The sequence below is a fragment of the Miscanthus floridulus genome, chromosome 8 (assembly GCF_019320115.1).
Source record: "Miscanthus floridulus cultivar M001 chromosome 8, ASM1932011v1, whole genome shotgun sequence".
NCBI classification, from domain to species: domain Eukaryota; kingdom Viridiplantae; phylum Streptophyta; class Magnoliopsida; order Poales; family Poaceae; genus Miscanthus; species Miscanthus floridulus.
In genome coordinates, this window is record NC_089587.1 from 197,402,943 (window position 1) to 197,422,267 (window position 19,325).

At 45.7% G+C, this 19,325-nt stretch overlaps 3 protein-coding genes across 3 annotated transcripts; 1 reads left to right on the plus strand and 2 right to left on the minus strand.

Annotated features, from left to right (window-relative positions):
• Positions 1–576: 576 nt before the first annotated feature.
• On the minus strand, positions 577–5,403 carry LOC136477866 (hsp70-Hsp90 organizing protein). The gene is made up of 7 exons (XM_066476124.1): positions 4,384–5,403; positions 3,593–3,881; positions 3,416–3,501; positions 1,345–1,568; positions 1,182–1,248; positions 1,032–1,091; positions 577–950 (listed from the first exon to the last, which is right to left on the minus strand). The coding sequence occupies exons 1-7, from the start codon at positions 5,281–5,283 to the stop codon at positions 837–839; spliced, it is 1,740 nt and encodes a 579-aa protein (XP_066332221.1). The 5' UTR covers positions 5,284–5,403; the 3' UTR covers positions 577–836.
• Positions 5,404–5,944: 541 nt separating this feature from the next.
• LOC136474492 (asparaginyl endopeptidase Rep2-like) lies at positions 5,945–11,824 on the plus strand. The gene is made up of 9 exons (XM_066472059.1): positions 5,945–6,201; positions 7,093–7,257; positions 7,864–8,020; positions 8,098–8,183; positions 8,250–8,449; positions 8,956–9,004; positions 9,081–9,287; positions 11,211–11,417; positions 11,519–11,824. The coding sequence occupies exons 1-9, from the start codon at positions 5,971–5,973 to the stop codon at positions 11,699–11,701; spliced, it is 1,485 nt and encodes a 494-aa protein (XP_066328156.1). The 5' UTR covers positions 5,945–5,970; the 3' UTR covers positions 11,702–11,824.
• Positions 11,825–12,580: 756 nt separating this feature from the next.
• LOC136477867 (OBERON-like protein) lies at positions 12,581–18,531 on the minus strand. The gene is made up of 3 exons (XM_066476125.1): positions 18,327–18,531; positions 16,048–17,264; positions 12,581–13,469 (listed from the first exon to the last, which is right to left on the minus strand). The coding sequence occupies exons 2-3, from the start codon at positions 17,225–17,227 to the stop codon at positions 12,862–12,864; spliced, it is 1,788 nt and encodes a 595-aa protein (XP_066332222.1). The 5' UTR covers positions 17,228–17,264; positions 18,327–18,531; the 3' UTR covers positions 12,581–12,861.
• Positions 18,532–19,325: the final 794 nt, after the last annotated feature.

Here is a 19,325-nt window from a genome sequence, read left to right on the forward strand (position 1 = left end):
ACCAAGCGGCGCCCTCCCTTCCACTTGCGCGCGCCTGCGTCCTCCTGTCCTCATCTGGCCAACCGCCGACACAAATCAGAAATAAGATCCACTAGCTGCTGGTGCTGGGAGACCAAATCGACAGTGGCCGTCGACGCCTTGCAGGACGCCACCTGCTCTGCACCCAAGCGATTGCTAACGCTGCCGCCCCGTCGCACCACGTGCACGATGCCAACTCGCCGAGCTATCGGGCGAGCCCATGCTACGATTCACAGTCCGAGGCTCAGATCAGGTCGGATCGAGAACGGGCCAAGGAGAAAAACAGCAGGCTTTTTGTGGCCCGACCTGAACCCGGCCCAACCTATGAGGTTGCCAGCAATTCAGCATCCTGAACGTTATGGAACTCTTGGGTTAAAAAATTGATCCATACCCAGTGTTTTAATAATGGGGTAAACACCAATCGTATTTTGGATTCTTACGCATCACGCCAAAGGAAGACGGCGCTGATACCACCAGTTTCACTGGAGGGAGGTTTAGCCTAGTCATCATCAAACCTCAATCAGATCACAGACTAGCCATCAAAGCAGGAAATCCACGGATCAGTAAGTGGCTTGCGCATCATTTCAAAGTCTAGCATCAAGAAAGCATGACGTTGCCTATACTCAGACTCAGTGCCACACATGAATAATCCAATGTCAACTGCACTTACAATCAAATTGCGAAAAAGATTAGCCCCCCAGCATGTTCATTCTTCTGCCGCTGCTGCTTGTTAAAGGATATATGACCCGGGGGGGCACGTGAACTAACAAAGCCAAGCACAAGGGACGAACAAGCGGGTATAGTCGCATCGTGCTTGATCATCTCATTTGGACTATCCCAGCGCTTACAAGCTTCTGAATCTTCTGCATAACTCCGGGGTTCTTCAGGTGCTCCTGGGCCGCCCTTGGGTTCTCCTGGAAATCAATTAGCACCTGCAGAACATGACATCATCAGCAGGCCGGTATAGTAAGTTTTGACACAGATACCGGTTGAGTTCAGGGACTCAATGGTACCTGTCGCATGATAGGGTCGGTAAGAATGTTCTGGATCTCTGGGTCTTGCATAGCTTTGTTCTGCACAAACAGCATGAACAGTTTAACTGAATCTGAACTTTTGAAGCTGCAAACCAAAGAACACAGAAGCATATCCCAATATATGGTTACCTGTCTTTCTTGCAATTCGTCCTGACTTATTTCACCTCTGTTGGCCTTGTTGATCTGTTCAACACACCTGCAAATGTTACAAAAACAAAGGTTAACATGCTGTTTATACAATGCAATATACACTGAACAATCAGATTACTGGTATTGCATAAGCTTTTAATACCTCCTAACACCATCAAGCAGTTCCTGGTTGTTCGGGTCATGCTTCAAGCCAGCCTGGTAGGTTTCCATGGCCTTGTCATATTCTTTCATGAAGAATTGAATTGCACCTTTCCTTGTATACCCTTTGGTGAAGGTGGGGTCTAGTTCAAGACACTTCTCTGCGTCTTTAAGACCTTCAGGCATGGCTCCTAATTTGGTGTAGCAGGCGGCCCTATTGCTGTAAACCTGTAGATAAATAACATTTGAAGGTCAATTACAGTCTGCAAGTAAAACATATAAGCTAGTAAAACATATAAGCTTACACACACAGACAGCTAGAAAGTGCAACAACATTAAGCAGCTCAATATATAGCAGCAGAAAGAAGCAGGATATCAATTACGAAACATATTACGGATTAAATTATTACAAGATCAGGTAATATTTGGTTAAGTCGGAATCAATTAATAAATAGCAAAAAAGCACAAGCACACAAGACATCAACAACAAGCTCCAACAAGTCAGAGCTACCTGCTTAGCTCTAAGGCCTAGTCACATCCACCTCAATAAGGGCTAGCTTAAAAGATCAATTCCAATGATCTAGCTTTTACACAGAGCTCAAAGCTAATGTGGTTCTCAAAGCCAGAAAGACGATTGGATGAGATGTACGGCATGCTTGGTTCTTGGTTCCCGGCAAGCACACTAGCCTAGCCTCGACCAGCAAGGAAGCTAAGGGGAAGACACGTTTGGTTTATGCACTAGCTTGCCTCGTTACCCAGGATTTCCAGCTTTTCCTTGCTCCAGTGGGTGAGCTGATTCGGCTCGCCTCCTCTGGCAAGATTGCCTTGCCCAGCAAGGCTAGCGGGCGAGGCATCCAAGCAGGCCCATAATTGATGACCAATTAAACATCCAGAGGCGTTCAAAAGAGGCTAGCTCATCACGAAGAGTTAGCCCTTCTCTCTCTTCTCCACATACGGAAAAATGACGATATGAATTCTATGAGCTAGCTGAGCTGAGTTGGCAATTGGCATTGTTGGGGGTATGCACACCCATCATTGTTACAACCACCAAGTAATTCAAAGTAACCTAGAATAAAAAGAAAGGGAAGTACCTCAATTTATAGAGTTCATGTGATGCGACCAGTGTTTTTGGATATTAAGTTGGAATGGGAAAGGGATATGAGTGTGGCATATGAAGTGTGGGTTTTGGTTTGTGAAATCAACATCATTTCCCATTCCCTTGTTTGGCACCTACCTATGGGTATGGATTGGGGAAACAGAGGGGAAATGACAAAATCATCATATCCTTTTCTTTTGGAGATTTACAAATAATAACCCAATTCCACCCTCACAACCCAGCCCTCATGGTGGGATAGAAACAATGAGATATGAGGAGCACATATCCCTATCCCAAACCAATATCTTTTCCCATAACCATAATCCAAACACTGGAATAAATCTAACCTATCCATCATTTCCCTTTCCCACCCCTCACAAATTAGGTGCAAAACTCTACCTAATGTTCAAATTAGGTGCAATACCATCTAGTTATTGCAGCAAACACCATTTGTGTCTGACCAGGAACCAACAGTGGATGGTTCAAGTTGAAATGTTGAATCAAGGAGTCAAACCATAGTTTATCAGGAAAGCAAATGTCCAACAAACAAGAAAAAGTGGAAAGTTACAATTTAGAAGAGAGACAACAGAAATCAATTGCATTTTCCAAGTTGAAGACCGAATGCTGAGTTAAGTAGCTTCATATAAGAGCAAGAATCCTTTTCAAGTCAACCAAGAAATGCATCTCTTATCTTCTAGTGACCATTCTTATCTCAATCTGCGTTCTCCCTTCTACCCTACCACGTTCTCTACTATGCAAACCAAGGCACTAGGGCGAACCACTCAGCATAAGCACAAATCCCGCCCTTTAGCGACCCACCACCCCAGGAAAACACAGCCATGACAAGCCATATAAGGATGTGGAAAAACAGAATATAACTGAATATCAATGACCAAGTTTCCCAAATATTTCATATGTTATATACTCTAATAACAAAGGCAGATTGTGTGAAACAGAGGTAGAACCGTAGAAGAATTACCCTAGGATCCTTCGGGTTTCTCCTGAGAGCCTCTGTGTAGTGTTTTATTGCTTCTGGGTATTTTTGCTCCTTGAAGAACTCGTTACCTACAAACCAACAGACAAATTACAAAACTATAGCAGAGGAACAATCGTCACCAACATGTCCTAGAGATGACATTATAAAACTTATACATACCTTTCTCTCTCTCCTGATCTGCTAATTTTGGATCATAGTACTCTTGTTGCTCCAACTCTTTCTTTGCTCTCTCAGCCTCATTTAACTTTTTAAGAGTGTCCGGGTTACGATGCTCAGTTAGAGCCTTCTGGAAGGTCTCGATGGCAATATCAAAATCCTTAGAGGTCTTAGCAAGTTTGACCAGAGCTGTTCCTTTTCTTGTTAGTGCCCTTGAAATCATCTTGAAATCAGCACGGAGTTCTCTTCCCCTCTCCACAGCCTTATCGCAGTCCTTGATGCATTCATCGTACTGCAGGTAAAAGGTAATATTAATACATTACAGCGACAATTTTGCCTACCAAAAGTACAAGAAGGCTATAAACTATCTAGCAAAAAAAGAATATGTGATATTTCGGGCATAAGTCACAGTTAAATCGTGTAATATATTGTGCTCTTACTCCTAGACTAAGCACTAGGCAAGAATACAACTGCTTCTCCACTAAGCACTTTTCACTACTAGCATACGTGCGTGACAAACAAGTAATACAAATCCTCATAGTGGCTACTCAATAGTATCAAGTCACGCACCTAACTCCTGTAAATCTCAATTTAATCTACTACTGATTTGCGCATTGCATAAACCAAATCAAATGGACATCAACAATCAAACAATGTGAGAGCTCACTGGATGAAACCAGCGAAATAGAGTAGCCTGATTTGCGCATTGCATAAACCAAATAAATTGAACATGAACAATCAAACAATGTGAGAGCTCACTGGATGAAACCAGCGAACAAATAGAATAGCCTCACCTTTCCCATCTCAATGTAGACTGCTGCTCGGTTAGTCAGATAGGAAATATCCTCGTCGTCAAGTTCCAAAGCTTTGGTGTAATGCTGGATTGCCGTCTCGAAGTCCTTCTTCTTGTAAGCTGCGTTACCTAACTCCTTCTCTTTCTGAGCAGCAGCCTTCCTTTCCTTGCGCTCCTTCTCATCGGTCAAATCCATCGGCTCTGGCTCGGGCTCGGGCTCCACCTCCCTAGCCTTCGTCTCAGGAGGCGGCGTCTGATGTTGCTGCTGCGGCGGCGGCGGTGGAGTAGACTGCGACGACTCGGAGGCCTCGGGTCTCTGGATCTTGACGTTAAGCATGAGGCTGAGCACCTGCATCATGCGGGGATCGGAGAGGTACATACCGATGCTGCTGGGGTTCCTCTGCACTTCGCGCAGCATCTGCATAAAGTCAGGCTCGCTGAGGTAGGCGCGCGTGGTGGGGTCGGACGCGATCTTGCTCCACAGCTCGGGGCCCTGGAACATCTGGCCGATGCCGTCGGGGCCGGACGGCCCGCGGCGCGGCGGGGCGGCGGCGGCCTTCTTGGCGTCCTCGAGCCCCGCCTTGAGGCCGTCGTTGCTGGGCTCGAGCACGAGGCCCTTCTCGTAGGCGGCGACGGCGCTGGCGGCGTCGCCGAGGCCGAGGTGCGCCGCGCCGAGGCGGGAGTAGCCCTTGGCCCAGTCGGGCTTGAGCTCGACGGTCTTCTGCGCGTCGGCGAGCGCGTCGGAGTAGCGGTGGAGCGAGGCGAGCGCCGCCGACCGGTTGGAGTAGAGGACGTGGTTGCCCGGGGCGAGCGCGATGGCGTCCGTGAAGTGCCGCGCCGCCTCCTCGAAGCGGCCGGCCGAGAACGCCGCATTACCCTTCGCCTTCGCCTCGTCGGCCATGGCGGGGGGCTCCGATCGGATCGAGCTCTCGAAGGTTCTAGAAGGCTTGGCGGCTGGGAGGGCCGGATGAGGATGCGAGCAGAAAAGTCTAGGGTTTGTGGGGATTAAAAGACGATAACCTGTTGAGATTTTTTATAAAACGGAGAGGAGCCCAGCTGCGTTGGATCCCAGTTCTCAAGAGTTCTCGAAGGTTCCTCCACGGAGTAGCCGATCAGGATCGGGAAGGCAACGGAAGGGACGACCCGATGGATCACGGCCTGCCACTGTGTGTATTTCCATCTTCTTACGCCTATAAATGGGCCAGTTTCCAACTCTTACAAACGTTTGGGCCGCTAATCTAGCCATTTACTACATTGCGCAGGCTCTGCCAAGTTGATGGGCCGACAAAGTTGGGATACGGCCGAGACTTAATCTCCAGAATCAAGCCCAACCCGGCCACACCACTCCGCTACCCGCTGACGTCAAAGCATGGAAGCGGCTCCAGCACCTGCACACGGGCACAAGCCGACGGAGCCGCCGCACCAGCTCACGCCCACGCGTCCGCGATCCAGGGCGCCGTGCCATGCATGGCGGCATGCGCGCGGCCGCGGCGCCAACTTCTTCTCTCCACCCCGACCCTGAGCCGCTCTCACGCTACATTCCTACCCTCCCGCCGCTGGACTCTAGTAGCGCAACACGCGAGAGGCGATGGCTGCGCGGTGGTGGTTCGTGCTGCTCGTGTTGGTGCTGGCCGCGGCCGCGGCCGGCGCGGAGAAGGGAGAGTGGGACCCGGTGATTCGGATGCCTGGGGAGAAGGAGCCTGCAGGGTCGCACTCGCACAGCGGCGAGGGATTTGAGGGGGAGGATGATGACGCCGTTGGGACGAGGTGGGCAGTGCTCGTTGCCGGGTCCTCAGGCTACGGCAACTACAGGCACCAGGTGAGCGCGATACCTTAGTGCAGCGACTTGGATGCGTGGATGCGTCCGAAGTTCGATTGTAAGCGAGAGTAGCGTGGTGTTGTACTGTTGTTGCGATATTGCTTCGTCAGGTTATCCGTTATCGTGGTTCAGAAATTAGTATCGTCGAACCATGGAGTTGCACTTTTGGGTATCAAGTTTAAAGTTTTTGGGGGTCCTAAGCTATAGGATGCTCGGATTTTAACATTTCGAGTCTTGTCTACATCTTGACTTAATTTAGTTGTGGGTGCAGCTAAAGTTCAGGGAAGAACTGCTCGGCCCAGGGGCTTCCACGGGTTTAAGGATCTAGTGGGAGTGCAGCCAGTAGTGACAAATAAAGTTCTGGGGCTTCTTAGGATGCTGTAGTTTTTTCAAGTGGTCCTTTTCAGGGAAGGAAAATGTTTAAGCAACAATATAATTCAGGAACGTGTAGGATTTGGAATTTCGCATGTTTTGCTTCTAAGTTTCTATGCAGAGGATGGATTGGTACCAATTTTTGCCACGGTCTAAATAGTTGCGTAAGTTGGCAAGAACATTAGACAACAGTTGAAAGAACAGATAAAACGTCTGTAAAACAATTTTCTTCTCCTCTTAATGAAAGACGTGCTAAGGCACGTTTGCGATAAAAGAAAGAACAGATAAAATATTTGATGGCGAGTACTTGTACTTTCAATCAGTAAACTGGAATTATGTGCCAGTAGCTAAAAGTTGTTCGAATATCATCAATTTATCATGTTTATTTGGCAAATCTCCATGTTTATTTTCGCCTTGTTTTGTCTCCTTTTTAGCAGGGAACAGACATCACATATCAGCAAGCAATTATTTTCCATGGTGCCTTTGCTTACGGGTTGATGTGACTTTGTTTTTTTGCAGGCTGATATATGCCATGCGTACCAGATACTGCGGAAAGGAGGGATAAAAGAGGAGAACATTGTGGTATTTATGTATGATGACGTTGCCAATAGTGCACTCAACCCAAGGCGGGGGGTTATCATCAACCACCCAGAGGGCAAAGATGTTTATGCTGGTGTTCCAAAGGTACTTCTTTGTGGATTGTCCTTCTATCATTTTTCTCCCATTTAGAGGAAACATTGGGATCATTATGCACTCAAACTTTCCCCCCTTTCAACGAGTTTCCACCTGTAGAGGCGTTAACTAGGATTCTACATAGCCCGCTGGATGGGGACAACAAGAACACCTTAGGACTTTTACATCTCAAGTTGCTTATGACTGTGTTGCACAGGCCCTGAATACAACACATCATAAGTAATTCAAATCCAATGCAATCGTATGCAGATGCAGCATACATATTCTTACAGGGAAAAAATCAACGTTGATGCTCACCCTTAACAAGGGCAGATTCCTGGATAATTTAATTGTCCATACTTCAGAGTTTTCACACTAATGTGAAGTACTTGAGTCATCATTTGACTCCAACCAAGCTCTAGGTTTTTTATATACCTGTTCATGAGTAGCTTTTCAATTAATAAGCAAGTTCTTTAGAAGGATAGCGTGGCATGGGAATCTATCCTTTTACCATGTGTTTTTTAAGGTATCTTGCTTCAAGAATTCACCATCGGTACATTCTTCTTTAGCTGCACTTGGTTCTACAAGTCTATTAGTTAACATAGTTTCTAATTCCAGGACTACACTGGGGACCAAGTCACTGCTAAAAACTTATATGCAGTTCTCTTGGGCAACAAAACTGCAGTCACTGGAGGCAGCAGGAAGGTCATCAATAGCAAACCAGATGACCATATTTTTATCTATTACTCAGATCACGGGGGCCCTGGTGTTCTTGGTTTGTGGAAGTTGCATATGCTTCTATGGTTCAAATCGAATTTTGTTGTCATATGGATTGATGTTTGCTATTTGCAGGTATGCCCAATCTGCCGTATCTTTATGCCGGTGACTTCATGAAGGTGTTAAGAGAAAAACATGCTTCAAACAGCTATGCCAAAATGGTAAGATTGTTCTCATTTACTTCTTGTCAAGAAACATGTCCTATCTGAATGGAAGCATGTGGATAGGTTTTATATATTGAAGCATGCGAAAGTGGCAGTATATTCGAGGGATTAATGCCAGAAGACCTTAATATTTATGTCACGACTGCATCCAATGCAGAAGAAAGTAGCTGGGGTACATACTGTCCAGGAATGAAACCATCGCCTCCTTCTGAGTACATTACCTGCCTAGGTGATCTCTATAGTGTCTCTTGGATGGAAGACAGGTAGGGTTCATATTTTTGGATGCTTATTTTGTTAGCAACTACTCCCTCCATCCCAAATTATAGGTCCTTTTGGCTTCTCTAGGTACATACCTTTTGCTATGTACTCCTACCTAGATATACCTAGATACACGCTATATTTAGATACATAGAAAAGCCAAACGACCTATGATTTGGAGCGGAGGGAGTACCTTGTGGTTTAGTGGGGGGATCTTTCTTGAAAATTAGTTGCATTTTCTCTGTAGAAATACCATGGCATGTTGTGCTTTTGCGGTTCTGCTGTACACAGGAAACTGGTACAGTAGTAGTTGAATAAAGTATGGCTGATAGGTACATTAACATAGCTACTTCAAAAACCGTGAACTTCTCTCTAGTGAATATAGAACTAATTCAGGGCAGATGAAGACTTTTACCAAGCATCCACTTGACTTAATTACTTCATATTTTTGTTAATTTGGAAGTGACCACTTAGTGCTGTGATGAATAACCATAATATTACTACTTGACAGTGAGACTCACAATCTGAAGGAGGAAACAATAAAGGAACAGTATGAAGTGGTGAGTCTGGATTGCCTTGTAGGCATTTCATTTGATTGCTTTATAAACTTCTACTTAGTCAACGCATTGTGCACAGGTGAAGAAGCGTACTTCAGACTCGAACAGCTATGGTGCAGGCTCTCATGTCATGGAGTATGGTGACAAGACCTTCAAGGGCGAGAAGCTTTACCTTTATCAAGGTTTTGATCCTGCAAATGCCAATGTCACAAATAAGCTACTTTGGTCAGGCCAAGAGGCTGTGGTCAACCAAAGGGATGCGGATATTCTCTTCCTATGGAAGAGGGTAAGTCCTTATGTTATACCATCACCACTCGATTAGCTTGTCTGCTCTTTTCTGGGATACAAAAATAAACTGATTATCCACTGTCAGATAACCACTATGTTTGCTCCTTTAAATTGTTTAATTAATTTACAACCTGCCAGTTTTCCCTCTGAAGTTGTTTTTTGATTGGATAATTTGGGTAGATTTGGACTACGATGACATGGTTTTGTACATGTCACTTGCTTTCTACTACTAATTATCTTCAGTATTTACTTTCTGCACATGCTATGTTTAGTATTCCCTCCGTTTGGGAATAGATGATGGTAAGGGTTGTACTGTAAGTAGGCCAAATTTATTGTCGGTATGTCATAGATAGCGGAATTTTGGTTCATTAACATCCTGTCAGCTGGTATCTTGCTAAAAAGGGATGGAGTCCACTTGGAGGCGAAGCTGGCCTCCCTCTTCCAAAACATTTTTTAAGGCCTAAGTAGACTTATCTCAGCAAGCCTAAGCATATCCATCTCATCTCCCAGCTACCCCATTGATCCTCCACCTAGAAACCAGGAGGGCGCAACTTCGTTGAACCTTATAACGGAGCTTATTTGTTGCATCCTAGTGCTCACACTTTATGCTGTTTGCCAACAAGTGCCATCTTGATGATAGCCATCGCCTAGGCCTTGAAAGAACTGAGAGGCTTCCAACAGGGCTGCAGCTTGGAGCTAATAATCCGTTCATCAAGACTCATGCAAGTAGTGAATGCTGTTAGATAATCTACTGATCCCTTCTGTGAACACACGACAGAGGAAGACGGCGCCGAAAAGGTACTCTGCTGTGGTACTGTAGCCGCTGTAGGGGCAGGCGCCGAACGTCTCACCTGACGCACTGTAGCCACAGCAGAACATGCGCCAGAGTTAGCCCTGCTGTGTTATCTAGTCATTGTTGCAGCAGGGCAGCTGTACTAGGGCTAGATGGATAGAGTTGTATAAATAGTTTGCCACTGCAACTCAGTAAAGAGAGAGTTCAGATTTGCCATCTCCTATACAGGGCTCCGGCCAACGCTGGTGTCTCTGCTGTGTGTGTATGCTCTGTTCTCCCTCACTTCTTCTACCTCTAGCCATAGTGTGTGGTCGGACAACGTTTGTCGTGGTCGGCAAGACTGGTGAGTGGCCGATGGTCGGCAAGACTGGTGAGTGGTCGACTCACCTGAGCCGGTGATCCTGTGGGACTAACAAATGCCAGCTAATAGGATTAATTGGCTGAGAATTTAGTTTGTATGCTAACTTCAAATGCTTTGTTAGCTAGCCTTCTCAGAGTTAATGGAGCACTCATGACCTTTTTCTATCAGCCAGCTTCTGAGCTTGCCGGCGCTGCCATGTCTGGCCCTGTGTCATGAGCTCACCAACACCACAATAGGCTCTGCAGGAGCTTGCATGCGGTAACTAGTGTGTGTTTCTGTCGGTTCTTGCACTCTCAAAGCGTCTGCCCCCCGCTCCACAAATTTTCGCTACTGTGGCTAAGCAGAACTGAAATATAGGTCATATCTGCGAATGCTTGTTTGGTACACTTTATTTAGGTCAATGCTTGTTTGGTACACTTATTTAGGTTATCCAGCTAAGCAGGACTGAAATATAGGTCATCTATGGGCAATCTGCGAATGCTTGTTTGGTACACTTATTTAGGTTATCCGGGAGGATTTAGCATTGAGAAGGAGGGCACTGGCATGTGCTCGTGCTTTGTAAAGGCCGTGTCTTTTCTGTTTCTTTTGGCTCTTGGGCTCTCTATCACTATCTTGTGCTCTGGCAGGCTGGGGGAGTCTGTCATGTACCCCTTTACACTCCTATAATTAACTCTATTTGCTTTCTCCTTAATTGAAATCCTGCCATTGCGCTCAAAGAGACATACATTTTCTTCGAGGCTGCTTACAATTTTTTTGTTTGGTTTCAGTATGAGCTTTTACATGAGAAGTCTGAAGAGAAGCAGGAAGTTCTGAGGGAGATCACTGGAACAGTAAGGCATAGGAAGCATCTGGACAGCAGCATCGATTTTATCGGAAAGCTTCTCTTCGGGATTGAGAATGGGCCTTCCACACTTCAAGCCGTTAGACCTTCTGGCCAGCCACTCGTTGATGATTGGGATTGCTTGAAGCAAATGGTTAGTTAGAGACTCACTCGATGCATCCTCTTACTTCTTTGAGAGCTGGCTAGGTTGCCATTGTTTGTGTTGAATTGACTCATCCTGGTGAGCCTCTTCAGGTACGGATCTTCGAATCCCATTGCGGATCACTCACTCAGTACGGCATGAAGCATATGAGGGCGTTCGCAAATATATGCAACAGTGGCACGCCTGGCACTTCGATGAAGCAAGCGAGCATCAGTGCTTGTGGCAGCTACAACTCGGCGAGATGGAGCCCATTGGTCCAAGGCTACAGCGCTTGATCTTCTGAAGACTCTGGGGAAGCAATGCTTAGAGGACTATTACTGCTTGCTTAGCCTGCTCTGGCCCAACTTTATTATATATGGATGTGTATGTAGGGTTAGTCTTATCTGTGAAGTACTGTAAAAGTTGACCTTTGTGCCTCTGTAATGTACGTACAGCTGTCGTGTATATATTTTGCTAAAAAAAAAGTTGGCGTGTATTATATTGATCGTGTGTTTCTGACTTCTGTATGCAGTATGCTTCGCCAGGTCATAGTAGACGAAAGTTGCTTTAGTTGCTTGCAACTTGCAAGGCAATCCGTTGTAGCAGACTTTACTCCCTCCATTTAAAATTATAATGCATTTAGATGTACACTAATACACTATGTCTAGATGTATAGTGAAAATAATGTATATAAATACCAAAACATTTTATAATTTGGAGCAGTAGTTCACAATCAGGCCTATAATTTGGAGCGGTAGTTCACAATCAGGCCTCATGGACCATTCGATGTGGGTCACCACCACCCTTCGTTTCAGGTTTGAAGGTGGAATAAGAAAAGGCATTCACATTTTCACACTTGCAGGAGTGACACGCTGCAAGTTGCAATTACATCGGGTAGACTCCTTCCCCAACGCATGTCCCTCAACCCCAATCGTCGCAGCCCGATAACTCGCTACACCGATCCGGGGCTATTCAGGTGTAACCATAACTCGCTACACCGATCCGGGCCTGTTCAGGTGTAACATGAGTGGTTACATGACAACCTATCACGGGTACAGAGATTAGAGCATAAGATATATAAGCATCAGACAAGATCAATACATACTCACGAAGCATACATGTGTTTGGTCAAGGGCTCCGTAACTCATGCATGTGTGTATATATAGAGAGACAGAGAGCCACAACTGTTGGCTTAGGTTGTTTCATTCATGTCTAACGATGTAACTTTAACATTGTTTGAAGCACACTATGGCCACCTGCAACAACCGAGTTAATACGTATATAAGCCTACAACAGTACATCAACAGCATCAACACGCCTAGCGACAATAACGTAAAGGGATTCGAATTTCTCACAGCACCACACAATTCCTTAAACCTCAACTCTGAACAAATCAGTAGATCACACATAATTACCGAAAATCTCAGCAGCAGACCAGCAGCAGCTCTTATTCCAATTAGTGACCCTCAGACTTAGGTGGCATGCTGCGGACGTTCTTGAGCAGGTCCTGAATCTTGGATAGCATCATCGTCTGCGCAGAGTCCCCTCCAGCACCGCTGCTGCTGCCCACACCCACGGCTGGCCTCTGGTTGTCCTGCAGCTTGATCTTCTCAAAAAGGGACTGCTTCTCTGCCTCCGCCTCCTCCAGGCGCCACTTCAGGTACATGCTGGCGTAGTCCTGGTCGGCTGTCTTGGATTTGGTGAGCGCGATGCTCTGCAGCCGCTCCGCCTCCTGCCGGGCCTCGTTCGCCTTCAGCTGGAACATCTCCGCTTCCGCCTGCTTCAGCCGCACGATGCTCTCCAGCTCCTCCACCTGCTGCTTCTTGCGCAGACGTGCCGCCTTCAGCTCCTGGGCTTCCCTAACCTTCTCCTCCAGCTCTCGGTCACAGGCCTCTACGGCAAGACGGGCCTTCTTGTAAAGTCGCATCTTCTCTTCAGCGACGAGCTCCATCTTTCTCACAGCCTCTTGGACTACCTCTGCTATGCGGTTGCAGGCTTCCTGGGGTGTGATCAGATGCCCAACATCTTCATTTTCGGAGATCTTGGAGGAGTCCATCTCAAGCTCTGTGTAAATATATGTCCATAGTACATCAACCAATCAATTGTCAGTACACGACCACAGAAAAAAGAAATATAAGTAGTATCTACAACTGCTGTAAAAAAAAGGGTCAGATAACAAGTCATGTTAACCGTAACGTATAAAGAAAAAAGAACATCATCATCCATAAAGAGCTTATCCAAAGCACCCATAGAGCTCAGCCAAACAAAGTCAACATGTGTACTAAGGGAGTACCCAGACCAAAAATTTATGTGATGAATCAGATGAATACAGAGTTACATGTCTAAGGTATACTGATTATGGTTATATTGGGGATATCTAGTTCATTGCTATTGACCTTCAGTCAGGATGAGCAATATCTTCACATCATGACAAAAGCAGAAAAGCTAGGTAGAGTTGAGGAACTGACAGCAGCGAAATTTTGATCCAGTAAAAAATGCTTTTAGTAAAGATTAACAACAAGAAAGTTCAATGTAGAATTGATCTTAGCCAGTTATTAAATTATAAAAGCTATTACATTTAAATATATGAGTTAAGTAGAGGCCTACCTCTAAAATGAATGTTGAATGCAGTAGAAGTTTAGGTGTGACAACAAAAGTTTTTCTCGCTGGCATTTAATCACAAGATAAATGGCACAAGTTCATTTTTATCATAGAGTTAAATGCACTAACGGCCCTCAAACTTGTAAGGGTGTGTCACTTAGGTAATGAACTTTGAAAATGCATTTTTGGGTCCCTAAACTCGTTAAATGGAGCATCGAAAGGTCCATACTAGCCATGTAGGCGTTCCATGATGATGTGGCATACCAGTGTGACATGTTTTTTTTTACATTTAAACCCTCACCTTTCCTCTTCTGTCACGAACGGATCCTTGCTTCCCTCTTCTCTCACGCAACCCCAGCCCGATGGACACCTCGGCTCACTTCACCTGGCTGCTGCTCATTTGTGTGCCGCTGTTCCACACTTCCACCCCACCAACGGCCAGCACCTCGTCATCCGATTGCACTGAGGTGCTGGTTGTTGGTGGGTCAGAACGGCGACACGCAGACGAGCAGCAGCAAGGAGAGGGGAGCCGCGGTGTCCACCGCGCTAGGGTCAGCGTGAGAGAAGAGGGAAGCAACGATCTATTCGTGGAAGAAGAGGAAGAGGAGGGGTTAAATATAAAAAGCATGCCACGCATGCCACATCAGCATGGAACGCCTACATGGTTGGCATGGAACTGCGGTGCATCATTTAACAAGTTAAGGGATGCAGAAATGCATTCTCAAAGTTCGTGGACCTAAGTGACACACCCTTACAAGTTTGAGGCCCACTGGTGCATTTAACTCTTTATCATATATACAGGCATCTGTCCATACTGCTAAGAATCAGTAGCTTTGCAACACAACTTAAAAAACAAGTCCTAACAGGAACAAATAATAAGTGATTGATTTCTTTTCCCAGTTTTTAGGCCAATTCAATATATTTTCATGTTAACACAGTGAAAATGAATTGACACTGTTCCACTGCCTGGGTTAAGGGGGAGGCTGGATGCGGCAGGATGAACTGCTGAACACTACAACGTAAGGCTCAACAATGACTGGATGAGGCAGCAGAGACCATGGCACAGGGGTATTGACAAATGCAGGGAGGCACCAATGACAGGCACTAAGGATTAGGAACAGGAGCAATACTGGAGAGCAAATGAATGGATGGGACTGGAAGGTAGTATTAGGATCAGGAAGACACAAAACCCATCCAGAAGTTCTTTCAAAAAAACTTCACAAACCCATAGATGAAGCTATTTTCCACATATGTGCAAAATTTGATGCGCACAAATTTGATCTGGTTTAAAAATCAAAAGGTTCAAAAATGACAAATTTCAGGTGCATTTGCACTATAGAAAAAATGTCTGAAATGCAAAGGCAAGTGAAATTTGTCATTTCCATATCAGGAAAAAGACTTTATGTTGTAAAGAGTCAATTCAGGTGGGTGGAAAATGAGCTTTAAAAAAAAAAGGTGGGTGGAAAGTGCAGTAGAAAAAGTGATTGAATGAAGTAAAAGAAATTGAAGGCATTTCTTCATACCCAATCCCAGAAGTACCAAATCATGAAGTTGTCTGACTATTTGATATACAAGGGAAAGCAAATAAATAAACAACTGGAATCTAGCAGTACCTGCTGGATAATAAAATAATCTCCAATCCCAAATAAGTCCACTAGGACATCAATTTGGTCTCCATTTCTACACTTTGACTAATAGTAGAAAGTGTTATATATTACGGAAGTACTTATGTTTCATGATAAATGCAGACATGCAGTAACATCAACCTCATGTTACCAATCTATATAACTATTTGCTCAATGATGGCCAAAGCTAAAAAAAAAGTTTGACCTTGGACAAAGGTAAATGGACTTATATTTGGGATCGGAAGGAATAAACAATTTTCATAGTCAACAGAATGCCACGAAGCAGTAACTAAGCAGACTTAGAAATTAGTATTAGTAAATGAGAGGAACAGAAACAAAATAAGAAGCTAGCAAGTAACAAGTCAAATGCAAACTTATGTTTCAGCCAGGGAAAATAGACAGAGTGAGTAACTGACCTTGGAGTGCTTGTAGTATCATCCTAGGATTGATGGAATCAGCTGGAGCGTTCCTCAGCCTTTCAATCAGATCTAGACATTTCCTGAACAACACTCTCCCTTTTGCATCCTCACTTAAACGGAATATCTTACAAACAAACTCAAGCTCACGTAACAAAGCATCCCTATCCCAACCAGGAGCACATTGTTGGAAGACATCCTTAACCCAACCCAGCAGCTCTGAGGTCCTCTGGCAAGCTCGGCACCTAAAAAGCATTTCAGCATGACCAATGCTGCTTTTCACTGATTGTCCCATTCCTATCTGGCCATTGTGAATTGCACAATCTGTATGTGTCCAGTGAGAGCAGAAATCACAACCAATCCAACGGCATGTATTGACCTCAAAATCAAACTTGTTGCAGATGACACACATGCACAGGTTGCAAAAGCCATTCCTGCTAGCACACACATTGCATCTGCACTCCTCAGCAGGGAGAGCACTCTGGCAAGCAATGTTCCGGCACCTCTTGTACAAGAAGACCTCCACCAAGCGATTGTGTGGAATGGTAACGCTGGGGTGCAGAAAGGCCTGTATCCCAGTATTGATTGCAACAAGGATCTCAAGCTGCACATGGTGTGCCACTGAAAGCATGGATGGTGTCAAATCATCCCTGTCCTGGACAAGCTTCTGCAAGTACAAGAACTCCTCGATGTGGTGAGAACCTCCAGTGCCCTCCAGAATTGACCTGAGCTCATTCTTGACCTCCTCCAGGTGCTCCTCTGGCATCACCTTCATCTTCTCAGCGACCAGATCAACCCTCTCCCGTGCAACCTCCCGCAGAAGCATCCCACCCACACGGGAGGAGGGTCCGCGGATAACCTGCAGCTTGGATACACCATTTGCCACCTCCTTCTCCTTCTCTGCCGCCTTACTCACGACACCACTGGCAGTTACCCCACCATTGCACTGGTTTGGCTCAGCAGGCCATGTGTCCTTGGAACTGGCGCTCTCAGTGGCAGAGTCATGGCCTGGGTCCGAGTTTGAACCAGGCTCCTGCATGTCAGGCGAGCCAACCTGCTCCGAAGAGGCCAGCGAGAGCGAGGTCTGCAACCCTGAGGGGCGCGGACCATGCCTCGGAGGCAACATCCCCTGGGTCGGAGGAGGTTGCTGATGGAAATTCGCGCCAGAAGAGGTCCCCATCTTTCACAATCCCAAGCTGCAAGCCTGCAACCTTAACCTACAAGGAGCAACAGGTTCCGTCAGTTTTCAAAGGTGTGGTGATTGACAGATAAGATCCATCAAGCTGCTAAGTGCTAACTAAATCATGAAACAATGAAATTGCCCTTGTCCCAGCAAAGACTGAAAAGACCAACTAGATCTAAGGTCACACCTATGAACCAAATTTCTCCTAAATTAACTGGATCCCCTCCCCCTTGATCATTCCTGCTTGATTTTATCCTCGGGACACCTAGAGCACAAACCAGTGTTGGAATTCGCTAACATAGTGCTCAACAATTTTGCTGATTAAACCATCATGGAACGAGTGAAGAAAACATCCTTTATCCCAACTAAAAAGGAAACCTCCACACAAGATCTAAGGTACACAACAATTAGGAACAAATTTCCTCCTACTGAACCGGTCACAGATCGTCTTCCAATACTCCGTGCTCCCGTGACACTTACAGGTCTATGCCTAGAACACATATCAGTACTAGAATAAGCTAACAGGGAAACAGCAACAAGGCTTCTAACACAAGGGAACAACCGATCCAGCCGCATGGCCTCACCACCTAAGTCCTACAGAAAGCTCAGACCCCCACAGCAACAGGTTTCATCACTTGTTTCAAAGAGGTAGTAATATTGAAGGCATAGGACTCATCAAAATGCTAACTAAATCATCAAGGAATGAAATCGCCTTTGTCCTGCCTACGACTTAAAACACTAACCAGATCTAAGCTAACTTTTGACCAAATTAGACCAGTCAGATATCGATTGGATACCCTCCCTGATCATCCCCACTTGATTTCCTACGCGAAGGAACCCCTAGAGCACAATCCAGTAGCGGGATTTGCGAATCAACCTAGCCATCCAACCACAGGCAGGCAACCAACCCCAGCCGCATGTCCTCCTCCTACAGAAAGCTCAAACCCTGAACACGAAGCCGAGGGTGAGGCGACGCCACTGAATCGAGCACCCCGTAAGCTCCGCCTCCGCGCACACCAGGGTACCTTTACACGAGAACAGGCCGGCGGTTTCGGGGGGGGGGGGGGGGGGGGGGGGGGGGGGGGGGGGGGGTCACCTCGGCGCTGGCGGGCCGTATCGGCGGCGTGGCGTGAACCTGGTGTAGAGCGCCTCCGCCTCCGCCTTTGACCGATAAGAACGGCGAGGTCGCGTCCCGTCCCAGCAAAATTTCCTCTCCACCACGCTGTGGTGCTTTTTTTTTCAAAATAAAAAATCCTCACGAGGAACGGGAGTTGGGGGAGTCCAACCGAGACGAACCCGCGTGGGTCAGAAATGATAAGGTAGAGGCCAGAACGGCAAGCTGCGCACCGTGCCACCGACTGTGAGCGGTGCGGGCGACCGGTTTGACCGGTGGGAGACGCGTGGAGGCGGGTAGGGCCCACCGAGCGCGAGTGGGGAAGAAGGGTCTGCCAATACACTCGCCCGAACGGAGATAATAGGAGCTCGCAGGAGGGAACGATTTCGCGGTAGGGAAGGAGAGGGAAAAAAGTCTACTTAACCTCACCTTTTATATATGCTCTATTTCATTCCCTAATTATGAAATCGTCTGTTTTACCCTCTGAATTTTCCAAAACCGTCTATTTTATCCCCGGACGGTTTTTTACGGCGGTTTTGCTACAGTAATTGTGGGTTTGAATTTTTCCCTGTGAATCTTTGAAAAATCACAGTAAATCATAGAAAAATCATAAAATAAAAAATCTAATTTTGTTGGACTCCACATGAGTAGATCTACATAGTGAATATATAACACGGTATGCTTTAGTACAAATTTTTTACTGTAGCCTTAGATTAATTAGAAAATCTAATTTTGTCTGTAATTAATTGGAATAATTCATAGCTGCAGCTTCTATGGTCCAATTGTGGTGAAATTTTTATGGTACGCTAATTATTGTATGCTTGAACTATAGTAAAAATTTCGTACTCATTGGACTATGTATAACTTAGTTATAGATAAATTCTAATTAATTACAGACAAAATTGGATTTTCCAATTAATCTAAAGCTACAAAAAAAATTGTACTAAAGCATACCATATTATATATTCACTGTGTAGATCT

What these genes read in the sequence shown, in the direction of transcription:
- LOC136477866 (XM_066476124.1), bottom strand. Translation starts at nt 5,283, where the DNA reads ATGGCCGACGAGGCGAAGGCGAAGGGTAATGCGGCGTTCTCGGCCGGC. An exon ending in AGATCAGGAGAGAGAGAAAG is followed by an intron (nt 3,502 to 3,592) that starts GTATGTATAAGT and finishes GTTGGTTTGTAG; the next exon opens with GTAACGAGTTCTTCAAGGAG. An exon ending in CCGACCCTATCATGCGACAG is followed by an intron (nt 951 to 1,031) that starts GTACCATTGAGT and finishes CATGTTCTGCAG; the next exon opens with GTGCTAATTGATTTCCAGGA.
- LOC136474492 (XM_066472059.1), top strand. Translation starts at nt 5,971, where the DNA reads ATGGCTGCGCGGTGGTGGTTCGTGCTGCTCGTGTTGGTGCTGGCCGCG. An exon ending in TTTATGCTGGTGTTCCAAAG is followed by an intron (nt 7,258 to 7,863) that starts GTACTTCTTTGT and finishes TTCTAATTCCAG; the next exon opens with GACTACACTGGGGACCAAGT. An exon ending in TAAAGGAACAGTATGAAGTG is followed by an intron (nt 9,005 to 9,080) that starts GTGAGTCTGGAT and finishes CATTGTGCACAG; the next exon opens with GTGAAGAAGCGTACTTCAGA.
- LOC136477867 (XM_066476125.1), bottom strand. Translation starts at nt 17,227, where the DNA reads ATGGGGACCTCTTCTGGCGCGAATTTCCATCAGCAACCTCCTCCGACC. An exon ending in GATACTACAAGCACTCCAAG is followed by an intron (nt 13,470 to 16,047) that starts GTCAGTTACTCA and finishes ATATTTACACAG; the next exon opens with AGCTTGAGATGGACTCCTCC.